Raw genomic sequence first — 17,396 nt, 5'->3', positions numbered from 1 at the left:
GAAACTTGTGCTGTTGTCTGCAGTATGCCGAGCCATGATTGCTGATCTGTTGTGGTCCCGGTAGTACAACATCATCTAACAAACAAGCTATTTTGAAGTCTGGCAGGTTCTTTTCTGCAGCTTTAAAACAAAATCGTTATAGCACGGTAGAGAGCTGTTGCTTCTGCTACGAAATTGAATCATCCCTATTGTATTCCTTCAGTTCAGATTCGTGGCAGCACTACACAACAGAAACTATTTCACATTGACCCATGCAAGATTTCCAGATGTAGGGCTCATGCCCGAAATGTCAATTCTCCTGCTCCTCAGATATTGCCTGACCTGCTGTGCGTTTCCAGCACCGTGCTCTTGAATATGGTAGTTCAGATGGGTCAGTTTTTCAATGTATGCAGGAGGGTTTTCTGACACCGTATGTAGACAGGCCAACAAGGGGCGATGTCATATTGGATTTGATACTGGGGAATGAACCCGACCAGGTGTTAGATTTGGAGGTACGTGAACGCTTTGGCGATAGTGACCACAATTTGGTTATGTTTACAATAGTAATGGGCAGGGATAGGTTTATCCCACAGGGAACTAGGTATAACTGGGGGAAAGGCAATTATGATGCGATTAGGCAAGATTTAAGATGCATAGGATGGGGAAGGAAACTGCAGGGGATATACACCCTTGAAATGTGGAGCTTATTCAAGGAACAGTTACTGCGGGTCCTTGGTAAGTATATACCTATCAGGCAGGGAGGTGTTGTCGAGAGATGGGGCCATGGGTTACTTAAGAAGTTGAAGCCCTTGTCAAGAGGAAGAGGAAGGCTTATGTGAGGATGAAGTGTGAAGGCTCAGTTAGGGGGTTTGAGAGTTATACGTCAGACAGAAAAGAGAGGGTTAAGAAGAGCCAGGAGGGGACATGAGAAGTTGTTGGTGGATAAGATCAAGAAAAATCCTAAGGCCTTTATGGGTTTATCAGGAATAAAAGAATGACTAGAGTAAGACTAGGTTCTGGATCAGTGGTGCTGGAAGAACACAGCAGTTCAGGCAGCATCCAACGAGCAGAGTAAGACTAGGGCCAATCAAAGAATCTGATGACACGGGGAAGTGTTTAATGAATACTTTTTGTCAGTATTCACATTGGAAATGGGCAATGTTTGTGAGAATATAGCGATACAGGCTACTAGATTAGATGGGATTACGGTTGACAAGGAGGAGGTTTATGCAATTTTGGAAGATCTGAAAATAGATAAGACCCCTGGGCGGGATGGGGGTTATCCTCTGATTCTCTGGGAAGCTAGGGAGGAGATTGCAGAGCCTTTGGCTTTGATCTTAATGTCATTGTTGTCGACAGGAGTAGTGCCAGAAGACTGGAGGATAGTAAATATTCCCTTGTTTAAGAAGGGGAGTCGGGACAACACTGAGAGTTATAGGCTGGTGAGTCTTATTTTAGTTGTGGGTAAAGTGTTGGAAAAGGTTGTAAGAGATAGGATTTATAATCATCTGGAAAGGAATAATTTGGTTAGGGATGGTCAACACGGTTTTGTGAAGAGTGGGTTGTGCCTCACAAATCTTATTCAGTTCTTCGAGAAGGTGACCAAACATGTGGATGCAGGTAAACTGGTTGATGTGGTGTATATGGATTTCAGTAGGCATTTGATAAGGTTCCCCACGGTAGGCTATAGCACAAAACGCGGCGTTTTAGGATCAGAAATTGGCTAGCTGAAAGAAGACAGAGGGTGATGGTTGATAGGAAATGTTCATCATGAGGTGTACCGTAAGGATCTATTTTGGGGCTATTGCTGTTTGTAATTTTTATAAATGATCTGGAGGTGGGTGTAGAAGGATGGGTTAGTAAATTTGTGGATGACGCTAAGCTAGGCGATGTTATGGGTTAGAGGACATAGATAAGATGCAGAACTGGACTGAGAAGTGGCAAATAGTTTTTAATGTGGAAAAGTGTGAGGTGGTTGACTTCAGAAGAAATAACAGGAATGCAGAGTACAAGGCTAATGGTAAGTTGAAAGTTGCCACCCAGCTTGATAGGTTTGTTAATATGCCATATGGTGTGTTGGTGTTAATTGGTAGAGGGATTGAGTTTCAGAACCACGAGGTCATGCTTCAGCTGTCCAAGACTCTGGTAAGGCCACACGTGAAGCATTGCGTACAGTTATGGTCATCGCTTTATAGGAAGGATGTGGAAGCTTTGAGGAGATTTATTTGGATGTTGCCTGGTATGGAGGGAAAGTCTACTGAAGAAAGGCTGAGGGAACTGCGGTTGTTTTCGTTGGAGAGAAGATTGAGCGGTGATTTAATTGAGACTTCTAAGATAATCCGAGGTTAGTTAGGGTCGATAGCAAGAGCCTTTTTCTTTGGATGGTGAAGGATAACATGAGGGGCCATAGCTTTAAATTGAGGGGTGATGGATTTCGGACAGATATCAGGGGTAGTTTCTTTACTCAGAGTAGTAGGAACGTGGAATGGCCTACCTGTGACTGACTCTAAGGGCATTTAAATGGGCATTGGACACAGATATGGATGATAATTGAATGCAGATTAGATGGGCATCAGATTAAGTTCACAGGTCACGCAACATCGAGGGCCTGTACTGTAACATTCTGCGTTCTATGTTGTATTTAGGGAGTTTTGCAGTGATAGTTTTAACAAATGTTTGACTATTACTTTGAGGTAATGGTTGAGTTAATATTGATTGTAAATATAGGTAACTTGTAATTTAGGAGAAGTTTGGATGAACGAGTTTAGTTTGGGTTTATGTTCGGCATGGACTTGTTGGACCGAAGCGTCTGCTTCCTTGCTGGATGAGTCGACAGATAAGTCTGGAATACTCTGCTGCTTAACTTGTAAAAATTGGATAGATGTGCAAAGGGATCTTTGTTCTCTTATCACACTTACTGGAGCTTGTTGAAGGAGGTGATCTTGATGTGATGCTCAACTCTAAAGACTAACCCTAAATACATTGACAACGTTGATGCAATAGGTGTTCTCACCATTTATCATGCTTGCTTTTATATTCTGATCACTGTCTGAAATATTCACTTTCTAAACTGGTTTTAAATTTGCTATTGTGTTGTGGTAGTGCATGTCAAACTTGCCTTTAGTGCGAATGTGCTCCTTTACTACACCCAAATCAAGATGAAGTTTTTGAAGCCCCATGTGAAAATACAAGTTTGCTGATCTTAATTTCTGGCTATCAATTATTATTTAACTTTTAAAGGCATTTTGCTTTATCTGAATATTTGAGTTGATTTTGAAGATGAGGAATGGGGACTCGGGTACTGTGTTCATTGTCATTCCTGGCACTACCGAACTTCTCAAACCATGCAGGAAAAATCTGTAGCAAAATTCCAGTGACTAGAGCGAAAAATAAGTTTTAAATCAAGATACGCTTAAACTTTTTATGAGGAATCTATGATTAGAGTTTTTGAGCCGTCACGAGTGGAAACTTTTTGTACAAAGAAAAGCAGTGGAACTGCTGTTCTTTTGTGCCAATTAATTTTGAAAATGAGTATTATATTTTAAAATAAATCTCGATTATGTTTCAGCTAAATCTCTAAATCCAATCATGCTTTTAAAAGGCTGTTTTGATAAGAGTATGGCAGTCATTTGTTCATATCTTTTTAAGGTTCCCAAATGAGAGTTTTGTCAGGACTGTCTCTCTGCACTAACATGCATAATTGATTGAATTGACCTGCTTCCAAGTGTGGTAATCTTCTTTGAACTTTAATAACCTTTTGACCTAATCCAAATTCTCCCTTTGTCCAAGATATGTCTTGCTTTTAGATGTATTGTTTCATTTCTGTACCTTGTATTTTTTAAAGATATTTTGGAAACATTTAAGTTTATCTTCCCTTGATAGTCCTGTTAAATCTGTGGATTTAGTGGATGTAAGATATCAGAATTTTCAGAAGGTTTTTGATAAGGTACCCACACGTTGAACTACTTAACAAGAGCTCATAGTGTTCGAGGTCATGTATTAGCTTGGTCATAGGACAGAGTTGGAGTAAGGGGGACATTTTCAGGATAGCAACCTGTAACTAGTAGAATGCCACAGCTATTGATGCTAGAGCCACAATTGTTTATAATGTGTATTAACAATTTGGATGAGGAAAGTGAATATATTATAGCCAAGTTTGTGGATGACACAAAAAGGTGGGAGGCAAGTGCTGAGGATGGCCACAGCCTGTAAAGGGATATGGACGAATAAAGCGAGTGTGCAAAAACTTGGTAGGTGGAAAATAATGTGGAAAGGTGTGAGGTTATGCACTTTGGCAGGAAGAACTGAGGAGCTGAATGTTATTTAAATGGAGAAAAACTGCAGAAAGTTAAGGAACAGAAGGATTTGGAAGTCCTCGTGCATAAATTACTGAAAACTAGCATCCAGATTCAGGTATTAGAGAAGGCAAGTGGTGTGTTATTCCTCTTTTCAAAGAGAATGGTGACAGTCTATTCTGTTATAACACGGTAGCTGTGTTCTCGTGTGACTTTGTTATAGAAAATTGTACAATAGAAATAACGTCCAATGGGGAAAAAAGTGGGTTAAAGGCGAACCACCAAAGATATTAGTAAAAATCGAAACAAAAATAGTGGTTAGCCTAACGCAAATGATAGTACTGTCTAAATGTTAAAATCATAAATTTATTGTGTTTTCATTAAAAAATAATACTTTTTAAAGAGTTTGAGTTTGCTGTGTTACAGAATTGTATTAAGACAGGGGCTCAAGGATCATCAAGATGGTCATTACTTTTGGGTGCAGGATTGCAACAAACGAAAATATTTAGCCCCAGAAATGGGTGGCTGTGGTTCATTGTCCTCAGACTGTTTCTTGGGGGTTGATTTAAAAAAGGCATCTTTTTTTTGCTACTTTGCTATCTCTCTTCTTTCATAACGAAGCTGTTCTTAGGGTGCCAGATAAGACATTATACCATGAACTGCTACTCTGCTGCATTCTGCATTGTAGTCACTGTTTTCTAAGAGTTCTCAATTTCCCCCAGGATAGAAGAGCTTCAATTCCACCCCCAAGCAGCAATAAGTTGTACGTCAGTTTACATTTCTTCAAATCCATAGCTTTGCAATGTTCTTTGATTGCTGGACGGTTCAACTCCTTTAAAATCATGAAGAAAATCCGAGAGAAGCTGCCACCAAACTGCATGCAAGCACTCCTTACAGACATCACTCCAGGCCTCCCCAATGATATCAATCGCATTCTTAATGTTAAAGCTCTTCCAAAAGTGAAGACTGCTGTCGTCATTATCTCTCTGTTGCAAACATCTTCCTGAATGTGAGCCTTAACTAATAAGCTGCAATTGCACCCTGGTCCATGAATTGAATGAGAGAGGTTGTGTTCGGAGGTAGACATAGCATTTTGATGTTTTCAGAAAGCTCACCAATGGTGGGAGGATGGCTTGGTACATCCTCCAGGATAAGGAGAATCTTGAATCCAAATCTTTTTCTTTTGTAATAATTTCTCAAATCATCCTCAAAAACATCAGCAATAAAGTTAGAAAAAAAATTGCCTTGTCACCTGACCTCTTTTGCTTGACCTGAAATAAACACCAAGAGTGGACTTAAGGTAACCAAGGATGGAATCACAATAGCTGATTGGAGTTTGCGTTTTTTTTTAAAAAAAAGTTCTCCGATTCACCAATTGTGTTACAGCCAAATTGAGTTGATGAAACACACATAAGAGAATGACCTGTACAACAATAGCGAGGTTTTGCTGAAACTATACAAGGTATTAGTCAGACCACAGCAGAAATACTGCGAATGGTTTTGGGCCCCTGATCTACGGAAATGGAGGCAGTCCAGAAAAGGTTTACTAGACTGACATCTAGAATGGAGGACTGTCTTATGAGGAGAGATTGAGCAGTTTGGGCCTATACTCACTGCTTAAAAGGATGACATGTGACCTTATTGGAACATAAGATATTCTTAGGGGAACTGGCGGGATAGATGTGGAAAGGTTGTTTCCCCCTTAGGAGAGTCTAGGATCAGAAATCATAATCTGAGAATAATCTCACATTTAAGACTATTGAGATGGATTTTTTTCTGGGGTTAGTGAATCTGTGGAAATCTTTACCCTCCAGCTGTTGAAACTGGGTCAGAAAGTGGAGCTGAGGATTATCAGATCAGCCATGATCTCTCTGAATGGTGGAGCAGACTCATTGGGTTGAATAGCCTACTCCTGCTCCTGTGTCCAGTTGGTTTTAAGAATGAGTGTCCTAGTTGCAAGTGACTATGCTGGATTTAATTTGTTAGTCATCCTGAACTTGCTAAATTTCAACTGAACTGTTCACCTAAACATCAAAATGGCAAAATTGTATGTGATTAAATAAAAAACGACATGGTTGAATTTTTGTTTGGGATAAACATTTGAGCTTAAAGGAGTATTTATTTATCTGCAGGGAATCTGCTGGGAGTTGGTGGGGGAGCTGGATTCAAGAAGGTTTCCAGTCAGTAAAAGAAAAGGTAAGAACAGTGTACCATTGTCTTAATTTATGCTACATACCATAGCAGTAAAAGGCAGTATGTTGATTTGTAAGCATTTTACTTTGTAAGTTATATTTCTCTCTCCAGTCTCATTAGACAGCATTTCTAAAGATTGTAGTTATCTTTGACTTTCAATTGAATTTGTTGTTGGTGTGTGCTGCTTGGCAGTTTGGAAGTAGATTCAGTTGTGGTTTTCTGAAAAAAATTGAATAAACACCTGAAGAGAGAACATTTGTAGACTTTGGTCAGTGGGTATGTAGCAGGGGAGTGTACCTACTGTAGTTAAGTTGCTATTGCAGTCATTCTTAGCTTAGCAGGGATGACCGTGATGGAACAATGGCGGGTATTTCTGTGTATAATGCAGAAGTTGCAGGATCAGTTCATTCCTAAAAGGAAGAAAGATCCCAGGAGGAGGCATGGGTGGCCGTGGCTGACGATAGAAGTTAAGAAACATGTAAAGTTAAAAGAGAAAAAGTATAACCTAGCAAAGATAAGTGGGAAAACAGAGGACTGGGAAGCTTTTAAAGAACAACAGAGGATTACTAAGAAGGAAATACGCAGAGGAAAAATGAGGTACGAAGGTAAACTGGCTAATAATATAAAGGAGGATAGTAAAAGCTTTTTCAAGTATGTGCAAGGCAGACAAATGGTTAGGACTAAAATTGGGCCCTTGAAGACAAAAACAGGGAAATGTATTACAGGGAACAAAGAAATGGCAGAAGAATTAAATGGGTACTTCAGATCTGTGTTCACTGGGGAAGACACAAGCAATCTCCCTGAGGTAACAGTGACTGAAGGACCTGAACTTAAGGGAATCTGTATTTGCCAGGATTTGGTATTGGAGAGACTGTTAGGTCTGAAGGTTGATAAGTCCCCGGGGCCTGATGGTCTACATCCCAGGGTACTGAAGGAGGTGGCTCAGGAAATCGTGGATGCGTTGGTGATGATTTTCCAGAATTCGACAGATTCGGGATTGGAGAGTGGCTAATGTTACACCACTTTTTAAGAAAGGTGGGAGAGAGAAAGCAGGAAATTATAGACCAGTTAGTCTGACCTCAGTGGTGGGAAAGATGCTGGAGTCTATTATAAAGGATGAGATTACGGCACATCTGGATAGTAGTAACAGGATAGGACAGAGTCAGCATGGATTTATGAAGGGGAAATCGTGCTTGACTAATTTTCTGGAGTTTTTTGAGGATGTAACTCTGAGGAGATCCAGTAGATGTAGTGTACCTGGACTTTCAGAAAGCTTTTGATAAAGTTCCACATATGAGGTTAGTGAGTAAACTTAGGGCACATGGTATTGGGGGCAAAGTACTAGATTGGATTGAAAATTGGTTGGTTGATAGGAAACAAAGGGTAGTGATAAATGGCTCCATTTCAGAATGGCAGGCAGTGACCAGTGGAGTATCGCAGGGATCTGTGCTGGGACCGCAGCTTTTTACAATATATGTTAATGATATAGAAGATGGTATCAGCAATAATATTAGCAAATTTGCTGATGATACAAAGCTGGATGGCAGGGTGAAATGTGAGGAGGACGTTAGGAGATTACAGGGTGACCTGGACAAGTTAGGTGAGTGGTCAGATGCATGGCAGATGCAGTTTAATGTGGATAAATGTATGGTTATCCACTTTGGTGGCAAGAACAGGAAGGCAGATTACTACCTCAATGAAATTAATTTAGGTAAAGGGGCAGTACAGAGAGATCTGGGTGTTCTTGTACACCAGTCAATGAAGGCAAGCATGCAGGTACAACAGGTAGTGAAGAAGGCTAATAGCATGCTGGCCTTCACAACAAGAGGGATTGAGTATAGAAGCAAAGAGGTGCTTCTGCAGCTGTACAGGGCCCTGGTGAGACCACACCTGGAGTATTGTGTGCAGTTCTGGTCGCCAAATTTGAGGAAAGACATTCTGGCTATTGAGGGAGTGCAGCGTAGGTTCCCAAAGTCAATTCCTGGAATGGAGGGATTACCTTACACTGAAAGACTGAAGCGACTGGGCTTGTATACCCTCAAGTTTAGAAGACTGAGAGGGGATCTGATTGAGACGTATAAGATTATGAAAGGATTGGACACTCTGGCATCAGGAAACATGGTTCTGCTGATGGGTGAGTGACGAACCAGAGGACACAGCTTAAAAATACGGGGTAGACCATTTAGGACAGAGATGAGGAGAAACTTCTTCACCCAGAGAGTGGTGGCTGTGTGGAATGCTCTGCCCCAGAGGGCAGTGGAGGCCCAGTCTCTGGATTCATTTAAGAAAGAGTTGGATAGAGCTCTCAAGGATAGTGGAATCAAGGGTTATGGAGATACGGCAGGGAGCGGATACTGATTAGGAATGATCAGCCTTGATCATAATGAATGGCAGTGCAGGCTCGAAGGGCTGAATGGCCTACTCCTGCACCTATTGTCTATTCTACCCAGCCAAGATTGTTATGAAGGTTACTTTAAATAGTGAGATCGGCGATAGTTCTTTGCAACTGAAATTTAACAGATTACGGCATTCTGTGTTGGATTTAAATTAGCAGAGCGGTTTACCCCATGTCATAACCCTTCAAAGCTGCCATCAATGCTTGTGACATAGGAATTGGAGCTGTACTGCTACAGGAAGTTGATGCTGGGATGAACTGCCAGTTGGTTACTTTTTGAAGAAACACAACATCCATCAGAGGAAATATTCCACGATTGAAAAATAACTATTGAGTTTGGTACTGACCTTGTAACATTTTAATGTTTATGTCACAAATAATATGTTGGAGACAGTTGCAAACACTGATCACAATCCTCTTACCTTCTTGAATGCTTTAAAGACAGGAATGAGACTATTTTGTTGGAGTCTTATGATACCGACTTTTAATTTACAGATTGTACATGTTGCAGGTCATAAGAATGTAATTGCTAATGTGTTCTCGTGGATTTAACTGATAAAGTATAGATGAGATTGATATCCATTCAATGTTTTATTTATATATATATGAAGCCATCTTTTCTTTGTAATAGTTCTTTTTTTTCCTTAAGGTGGGAGGTATTATGAAGGTGTAGGTATGTACTGTACCTTTAAGAGAGCGGAAGCTGACAAGGACTGAAATCACAGGGTGTGCTGAACAATTTAAAAATGAAACATCTGGATTACACAAATAACTGGTGCTGTGTTGCCATGGTACGAAAACAAATTCAAATTCGCCCAATCAGTTTCAATTATGTCCCAGATACTAAAATCTAATTGAATTTGAATTTTACTGTTTGGGATGACATCAAACCAATAAAATGATCCGATGTTTTGGGTATAAAATCGGACGTTTTGGACAATTAGGGGGAGAACTGCCAAGAACATCATCAAGTAGGGCGGCATGGTGGCACAGTGGTTAGTACTGTTGCCTCACAGCACCAGAGACCCGGGTTCAATTCCCGCCTTAGGCAACTGTCTGTATGGAGTTCCTCTGGGTGCTCCGGTTTCCTCCCACAGTTCAAAAATGTGCAGGTTAGGTGAATTGACCATGCTAAATTGCCTGTAGTGTTAGATGAAGAGGTAAATGTAGGAGAATGGGTCTGGGTGTGTTGCTTTTCGGAGGGTCGGTGTGGACTTGTTGGGCCGAAGGGCCTGTTTCCACACTATAAGTAATCTAATCTAATCTAAGTATAGACTGGCCGAATAGCGCTCTGAAAGGTACCTGTGTCCAAGAAATTTGTGCAGCAGAACACCAAAGCTGACCTAGAAAAATATGCATAGAAAGTTCAATATCTGAAGGTGACAACTGAGTTTGAAAATTTGTAAATTTAAGAGGGAATTTATTGGACCAGCATTGTAGAATGGGTCTATATTAAGATAAAAGATAGGTTTAAGAGAGAGGAGTTGTAAATAATTGTGATGTTAATGTTCTCTGTTGGACTTAAAGAATTAAATTGTTAATTTTACTTTAAATCGTGAGATCGGGGATAGTCTTTAACCTCTTGAAATTTAACAGATGATGGTGAGTCTAGATTAGAGTGGTGCTGGAAAAGATCAGCACGTTAGGCAGCATCCAAGAAGAAGGAAAATTGACGTTTCCAGGAATCCTAATGAAGGGCTTTTGTCCGAAACATTGATTTTTCCTGCTCCTCGGATGCTGCCTGACGTGCTGTGCTTTCCCAGCGCCACTCTAATCTAGACTCTGATTTCCAGCATCTGCAGTCTTTCACTTTTGCTTAGATTATGGTGTGAGATGACCTGCTCTGTGTGTCAGATTTAAATTAGCAGAGGGGCTGACCCCGTGTTGTAACAAGATGACTGTCTGGACGTAAATCATATCAAACCTGTTATTGGATTTCAAGCTTAAAGGACACTTGCGTGCTACATCTGTTTGGCTCAACTGGCTGACCTTTCAGATAAGTCTCACAAGTTCGGCTTTAGATCGCACAGCTCTTTCTTGAAAATTACATAGCATCTACTTCCAGCCATGGTTCAAAACTAGGTTTGCATGGAATGCTAGTATACCAGCACATTGCATTTTAAAGCCTTGCAAATCCTGCTAACCGTCCCAGAGAATGATTTAATTGTCAGTTTCAAATTGAATGCAGATATTTGCTTCTATATGGAGAGAATAGCAAAATTAAACAACCAATTATCATGAACTGATTTTTTTTCATATTTTGATGTTCTGAATATCATTTGAATAATAAATACATGCTGTGTGCATATGTGTTATCTGCTTTTCTAGAGATGGTACTGATGAATTTGGAAATGAGTTGAAAGAAAACACTACTTTAATCTTTTGAAAAGAAAGCTTCACAGGATGTATATTTGTTCATGATGCTTTCTTGTCCCCACCAACAGTCTACTGAAGCACTAGAGTTTATGAAACGGGACCTTGCAGAGTTTTCACATGTGGTACAGCATGATACAGCATGTACAATTGCAGCCACCGCAAATGCAGTGAAAGAAAGACTGAGTGTGAGTATATATCTGTGATTGTTTCTATACACGTTTGACTTCAGTTGTAAGCATAATAGAAGCATAGACACAGCATTCTCATGTACAGTATTAGGTGTATGCAAATAGAAGCTGAAGAAGAATGGCCTTCTCATGCTGAGTTTAAGGTGATTAGTTCACCACTTGGTGTGTGAAGGTTCACCCCTAGGTAAGGTGCAGCATTATTTTTGTCTCTACAAATGCATAAGGGATTTGTACTGCAGTCCCTACCACAGAGGATTGCTCGCAGGGATCTTGGCTTGCCCTGAACCTGATTAGCCATCGCCATGACCATGGTCATACAGAGCCTGATTGTGACTTTCCATGTTTCTTATTCTTTGACCCGAGTGATGTCAGCTGGTGGGTCTTGCTCAAAAAGGTTCCTCCATGTGGGGCACTTATTTGGAACATTGACAGAAGGTGAATTGATCATCATGGAGTACGCAAGGAAGAATGTAGCACAAACTAGTTTTTAGGTTTTTGTCAGATGCCAAGTACACACTGTCTACTTGCTCTCCCAACAAAGTGTTTCTTGAATTTTCATTCTTAATTCATAGCAATTTCTTTAATATTCCTAAAATATTGTCTCCAGGTTATAGAAGTTACAGGTTATTGATGGTTAAATGCTATAGTATGTGATCCACTCAGTTGTCTGGTTCAATTCACTTGATAATGATGACATTCTAAACCAATCTTCCTTTGTTTTGCTAGTGCTTCATAGTTGAAGATTGTTACAGTGTGAAGAGAATGTACAGGCGAGGAGGGGGGATGTGGGTAAATTTGTTTTTCTGCTATCTGCATTAATCATTGCCATTTATCATGCTCTTATTTGGGATGAATGAGCCTGAAGCGGCTCAACAGAAATGGTGTTTGTGGCTTCATCAGGGAGCAGTCGACCTCAATGTGACATGATGCTTCTTCAGGGATGGCCACCAAAGCGCTCAAACCAATCAAAGGCAATCAAGGTTATGACTTTGTTGAGACTGGAGTTGCAAGTTGACTAGAGTTCTATGTTTAACAGTGAATATTTTAAGTACCTGTTGAGATTTTTTCTTGCATAATTCACAACTTTCTGTATTTTGGTATTCTTTTTAATCTATCTGTCTTTTCTATTCATAATCATATAGTTTTTACTTTGCCACAGAGTCCTGTAATCAACAATGATTGTGGTAGTTGATGTGAGACATGCTAATCATAAGATATTTAAGGGACATTTATATGGGTTGTAGTTAAATGATATTTGAGTAGCTGGTGGTGCAATGGAAAGTAATTTAATTGTAGAAAAATACCAGGGATAACTTATAAAGCTTTTAAATTTGTTATACACTGTACAAGTAGAATAGAATATATTTTAGTTTTGTTTTCTTTCTCCCAGTCTTGCTTCTGAGTTCACCTGAGTGCTGCTTCAGCATCACTTTGAATTCTAAGTGGAATTTTATTCACAGTATTGCTCCAAGTGTCAATGATGTAAAGTGACCATAAGGCAGCAAGCGTCTTGCAGTCTGAGTATGCAGGTAGTTTGGAAGGTTTGTAATTATCAATAAAAGCCTGAACCTCTGAGGGAAAAAAAAACAAATATGCGATGAAGGAATGGCCTTGTGCAATGGTAAGAGTGTGCATTGTTCTTCTGTATTCTTTGAAGGAAATTATAAAGGCTAAGTGCATTCCTTTTGAAAATTTGTTTGCAGGCAGAAACCTCTACTGGAGCTGGACAGCAGGTCAAAAAGGGATTATCAAACATTCTGGGAGTCCTATCGGACACTTTTGCTCCTCCTCCAGACAAAACTATTGATTGTGATGTTATAACACTGGTCGCAACACCTTCTGGTACTACAGAACTCTACGACAGTACCAAGGTATTGGAGTACTTTCAAGCTCACTTCTGGTCTTTAAGAAGCTACCTATTTCAACACTTCTAGAAGACTTTTGAATGGTTGTGTGGTGGACCACATCATGGGTGTTTTCAATTATTATTTCTAAAGCCATTTTTATACAGGCTGGATCTCAATTAAAATTTTGAAGGAAATTTTCATTGCAAACTAATTCTGCTGCATTATGAATTTTTAGGGTATTGGTTTACAGTATTTCCATCATTTATAGTGATATGTTTGATTTCGTTTGCATTGAAAAGTAGAGTTGAAGCAGGTTGTTTGTGTTGTACAAATGTCATAATCACATTGCTTGAAAATTGGAGAAATAAACTTGACAAGACTGTCTAAGACACTTAGTTACTTCACAAAGGCTACTGTGCTGAAGTATGTTCCCTTGTTAAGCTAAAATGTATATTTACATTTTTATCCTGCTCCCAGTGAAATTCAAGTACTACGCCATTGCAGAGCCAAATAAGATGACTTATTTCTGTAATAAAGCAGAAGTACAATGTGTATATGTTAAAAATGCATATTATAAAATGCAACTTTCTGTTCCTAAAGTTTGTTCACAGTACATCATATGTCCATGTAACAACCCTGGTGTTGAGGCCATTTGGTAAAATACCTGTCCAGATTTTTCAAGTTATATTATGTATGTAAAGTAGCTACTGAAAATTGTTGGCGAAAAGTTGGTTAGAAATTGTCACTGTGCTTAATGTTTCTTTATTTCCTACATTACAATAGTGACTGCACTTCAAAAGTACTTCATTGAATATAAAACACTTTAAAGCAAATCCTTTTGTAGTTCCTCAAAATTGCCTGTATTGTATATGGGAAGTTTAATTCTTTTGAGAACAATAACAAATTATGCCAAGGTAAAATTTCTTAAAATCTAAACTAGAGAATGCTGCTAATTGCCAATTCTTTGACTGAACAACCTTGTGCTGGTTTTCAGGCTCGTCTTTACAGTCTACAGGCTGATCCAGCAACGTACTGCAATGAGCCAGATGGTAAGAAACTTAATGGAATCTGACCTTTTTGATGTACATCTTTTATTTACAAGTAATGTAGGGGTGTGTTTTGGACTCGTACTTGAGCCTTCTGTGTTAATTCTGTTGAGATTTTTTAATGGGTAGTAAATTTTGGAGAAACTTTCAATTGAGAGGTTTGAATAAGTTATGCAGGAAAATACGAGAGCAATAAAAACAATGCAGTTCATTTGGTTAATCCCAAAAGTTCATGCTACGATATTCCCCCTTTTTCTCAAGAATCAAATTGGATTTCTTAATTAGACCATCTGCTTCCCAAGGCAGACAGTTCTATATATTTGGTGAAAGTGAGTAATGCAGATGCTGGAGATTAGTGAAGAGTGTGGTGCTGGAAAAGCAAAACAGGTCAGACAGCATCCGTGGAGCAGGAAAATCAAGGTTTCTGCCAAAGCCCTGCATCACAAATGAGGCTGGGAGCCTTGGGGGGTGATGAAGGGCTTTTGCCCGAAACACCGATTTTCCTGCTCTAATGCTGTCTGACCTGCTGTGCTTTTCCAGCACCACACTCTTCAGTTCCACGTATTTACTGCGCTCTTTCTAATGTAATGAATTCTAAATTTCCTTCTCTCCTAAATTTGAATTATATCCTCCAACTTTAATGTTTTGTAATAATTGCAATCATTATTAGGCCACAATTTATCTATTCCTTTAACAAAGTAATAGTATGTCTGCCAGTGAAAGTAGAAAATAGTAATATTTTCAACTTATTTTCTAATTTTTGTAAACAACGTATGTCATAAACTAATGGGTGGATTTCAGCAAAACTTGATATACAGTGATAGGGTGTGGCCTAAGGAAGAACTGATTCGTTTTTCGCCAAAATGAGAGTCTGATTCTATGTGATTGTAAGAATGTTGAGTTGAATGCTGCACTAAGTGTCTGTTTACTTGTTGAATACTACTTCCTTCCTCAAAATCACAGGTTGTGTCCCTATTCTCATATCTAGGATGAAATCCATCAGGGCCCAGAGCTCTGATAGTTTGCTAAGGGCCACTTACCTAGTCATTGCAATATTCCTGAGAACATCCATTCCCTTAACTTCCTGATTAACATCTGTTTCTGAGATGTTGCTTGTATCCTCTAGAGAAGTCTTTCTGTTGGGGTTTTTCAGTTGAAGTTAATTTAACACTGAAAATGAATCTTCAGCAAAATATCATTATTAAAGTGTCATGGAGATTAATTTGGCAGAACCATTTGTAATTGATATCTTGTCTGAGTTTTTTTGTAAATAAGCCATGTTTTCCTTTATTCAGGTCCGTTGGAGCTCTATGAAGAGTGGGTTGCTGATTTTAATCTTGAAAATCAGAAAGGGGAAATCTCAGACCTATTGGTTAATAGTCCTGCAGTGCGTGCTCTTTACACAAAAATGGTATGTACTGTGCCACCCATTCCATTTACACTCGCTAATGCTCTGTCTGAAAATATTGTTAGATCAAAGCCAATTGCAACAAGTGAGACTCCAGATTTGCATTGAGGTCATTTGAGTATTTGATATCGTTGAATTCAGTTCATTTGAGCTTTCATAGAGTCATAGTCATAGAGATGTACAGCATGGAAATAGACCCTTCGGTCCAACCCGTCCGTGCCGACCAGATATCCTAACCCAACCTAGTCCCACCAGCCAGCACCTGGCCCATATCCCTCAAACCCTTCCTATTCGTATACCCATCCAAATGCCTCTTAAATGTTGCAATTTTACCAGCCTCCACCATGTCCTCTGGCAGCTCATTCCATACATGTACCACCCTCTGCATGAAAAAGTTACCCTTTAGGTCTCTTTTATATCTTTTCCATCTCACCCTAGACCTATGCCCTCTAGTTCTGCACTCCCCGACCCCAGGGAAAAGACTTTGTCTATTTATTCTATCCATATCCCTTATAATTTTGTAAACCTCTAAGGTCACCCCTCAGCCTCTGACGCTCCAGGGAAAACAGCCCCAGCCTGTTCAGCCTCTCCCTGTAGCTCAGATCCTCTAACCCTGGCAACATCCTTGTAAATCTTTTCTGAACCCTTTCGAGTTTCACAAGATCGTTCCAAAAGGAAGGAGACCAGAATTGCACGCAATATTCCAACAGTAGCCTAACTAATGTCCTGTACAGCCGCAACATGACCTCCCAACTCCTGTACTCAATACTCTGACCAATAAAGGAAAGCATACCAAACGCCGCCTTCACTATCCAATCTTCCTGTGACTCCACTTTCAAGGAGCTATGAACCTGCACTCCAAGGTCTCTTTGTTCAGCAACACTCCCTAGGATCTTACCACTAAGTGTATAAGTCCTGCTAAGACTTGCTTTCCCAAAATGCAGCACCTTGCATTTATCTGAATTAAATTCCATCTGCCACTTCTCAACCCATTGGCCCATCTGGTCAAGATCCTGTTGTAATCTGAGGTCCACTATACCTCCCACTTTGGTGTCATCTGCAAACTTATTAACTGTACCTTTTATGCTCGCATTCAAATCATTTATGTAAATGAGAAAAAGTAGAGGGCCCAGCACCGATTCTTGTGGCACTCCACTGGTCACAGGCCTCCAGTCTGAAAAACAACCCTCCACCACCACCCTCTGTCTTCTAGCTTTGAGCCAGTTCTGCATCCAAATGGCTAGTTCTCCCTGTATTCCATGAGATCTAACCTTGCTAATCAGTCTCCCTGGGGAACCTTGTCGAGTGCCTTACTGAAGTCCATTTAGATCACATCCACTGCTCTGCCCTCATCAATCTTCTTTGTTACTTCAAAAAACTCAATCAAGTTTGTGAGACATGATTTCCCACGCACAAAGCCATGTTGACTATCCTGAATCAGTCCTTGTTTTTCCAAATACGTGTACATCCTGCCCCTCAGGATTCCCTCCAACAACTTGTCCACCACCAAGGTCAGGCTCACCGGTCTATAGTTCCCTGGCTTGTCTTTACCATCCTTCTTAAACAGTGGCACCACGTTTGCCAACCTTCAGTCTTCCGGCACCTCACCTGTGACTATCGATGATACAAATATCTCAGCAAGAGGCCCAGCAATCATTTCCCTAGCTTC

General features: G+C 40.0%; 1 protein-coding gene across 1 annotated transcript in view; it reads left to right on the top strand.

Moving 5' to 3' along the window:
- bsdc1 (BSD domain containing 1) overlaps positions 1-17,396 on the top strand; it is a 63,043-nt gene that overhangs the window by 13,905 nt on the left and 31,742 nt on the right. Inside the window, exons 2-6 of the mRNA XM_060847702.1 lie at positions 6,407-6,470; positions 11,307-11,423; positions 13,130-13,297; positions 14,268-14,322; positions 15,615-15,730. Coding sequence (XP_060703685.1) covers positions 6,407-6,470; positions 11,307-11,423; positions 13,130-13,297; positions 14,268-14,322; positions 15,615-15,730 — 520 coding nt within the window. The remainder of the gene's footprint in view (positions 1-6,406; positions 6,471-11,306; positions 11,424-13,129; positions 13,298-14,267; positions 14,323-15,614; positions 15,731-17,396) is intronic.

The sequence above is a fragment of the Hemiscyllium ocellatum genome, chromosome 30 (assembly GCF_020745735.1).
Source record: "Hemiscyllium ocellatum isolate sHemOce1 chromosome 30, sHemOce1.pat.X.cur, whole genome shotgun sequence".
Taxonomy (NCBI): domain Eukaryota; kingdom Metazoa; phylum Chordata; class Chondrichthyes; order Orectolobiformes; family Hemiscylliidae; genus Hemiscyllium; species Hemiscyllium ocellatum.
This window is presented reverse-complemented; position numbering and strand designations above follow the sequence as displayed.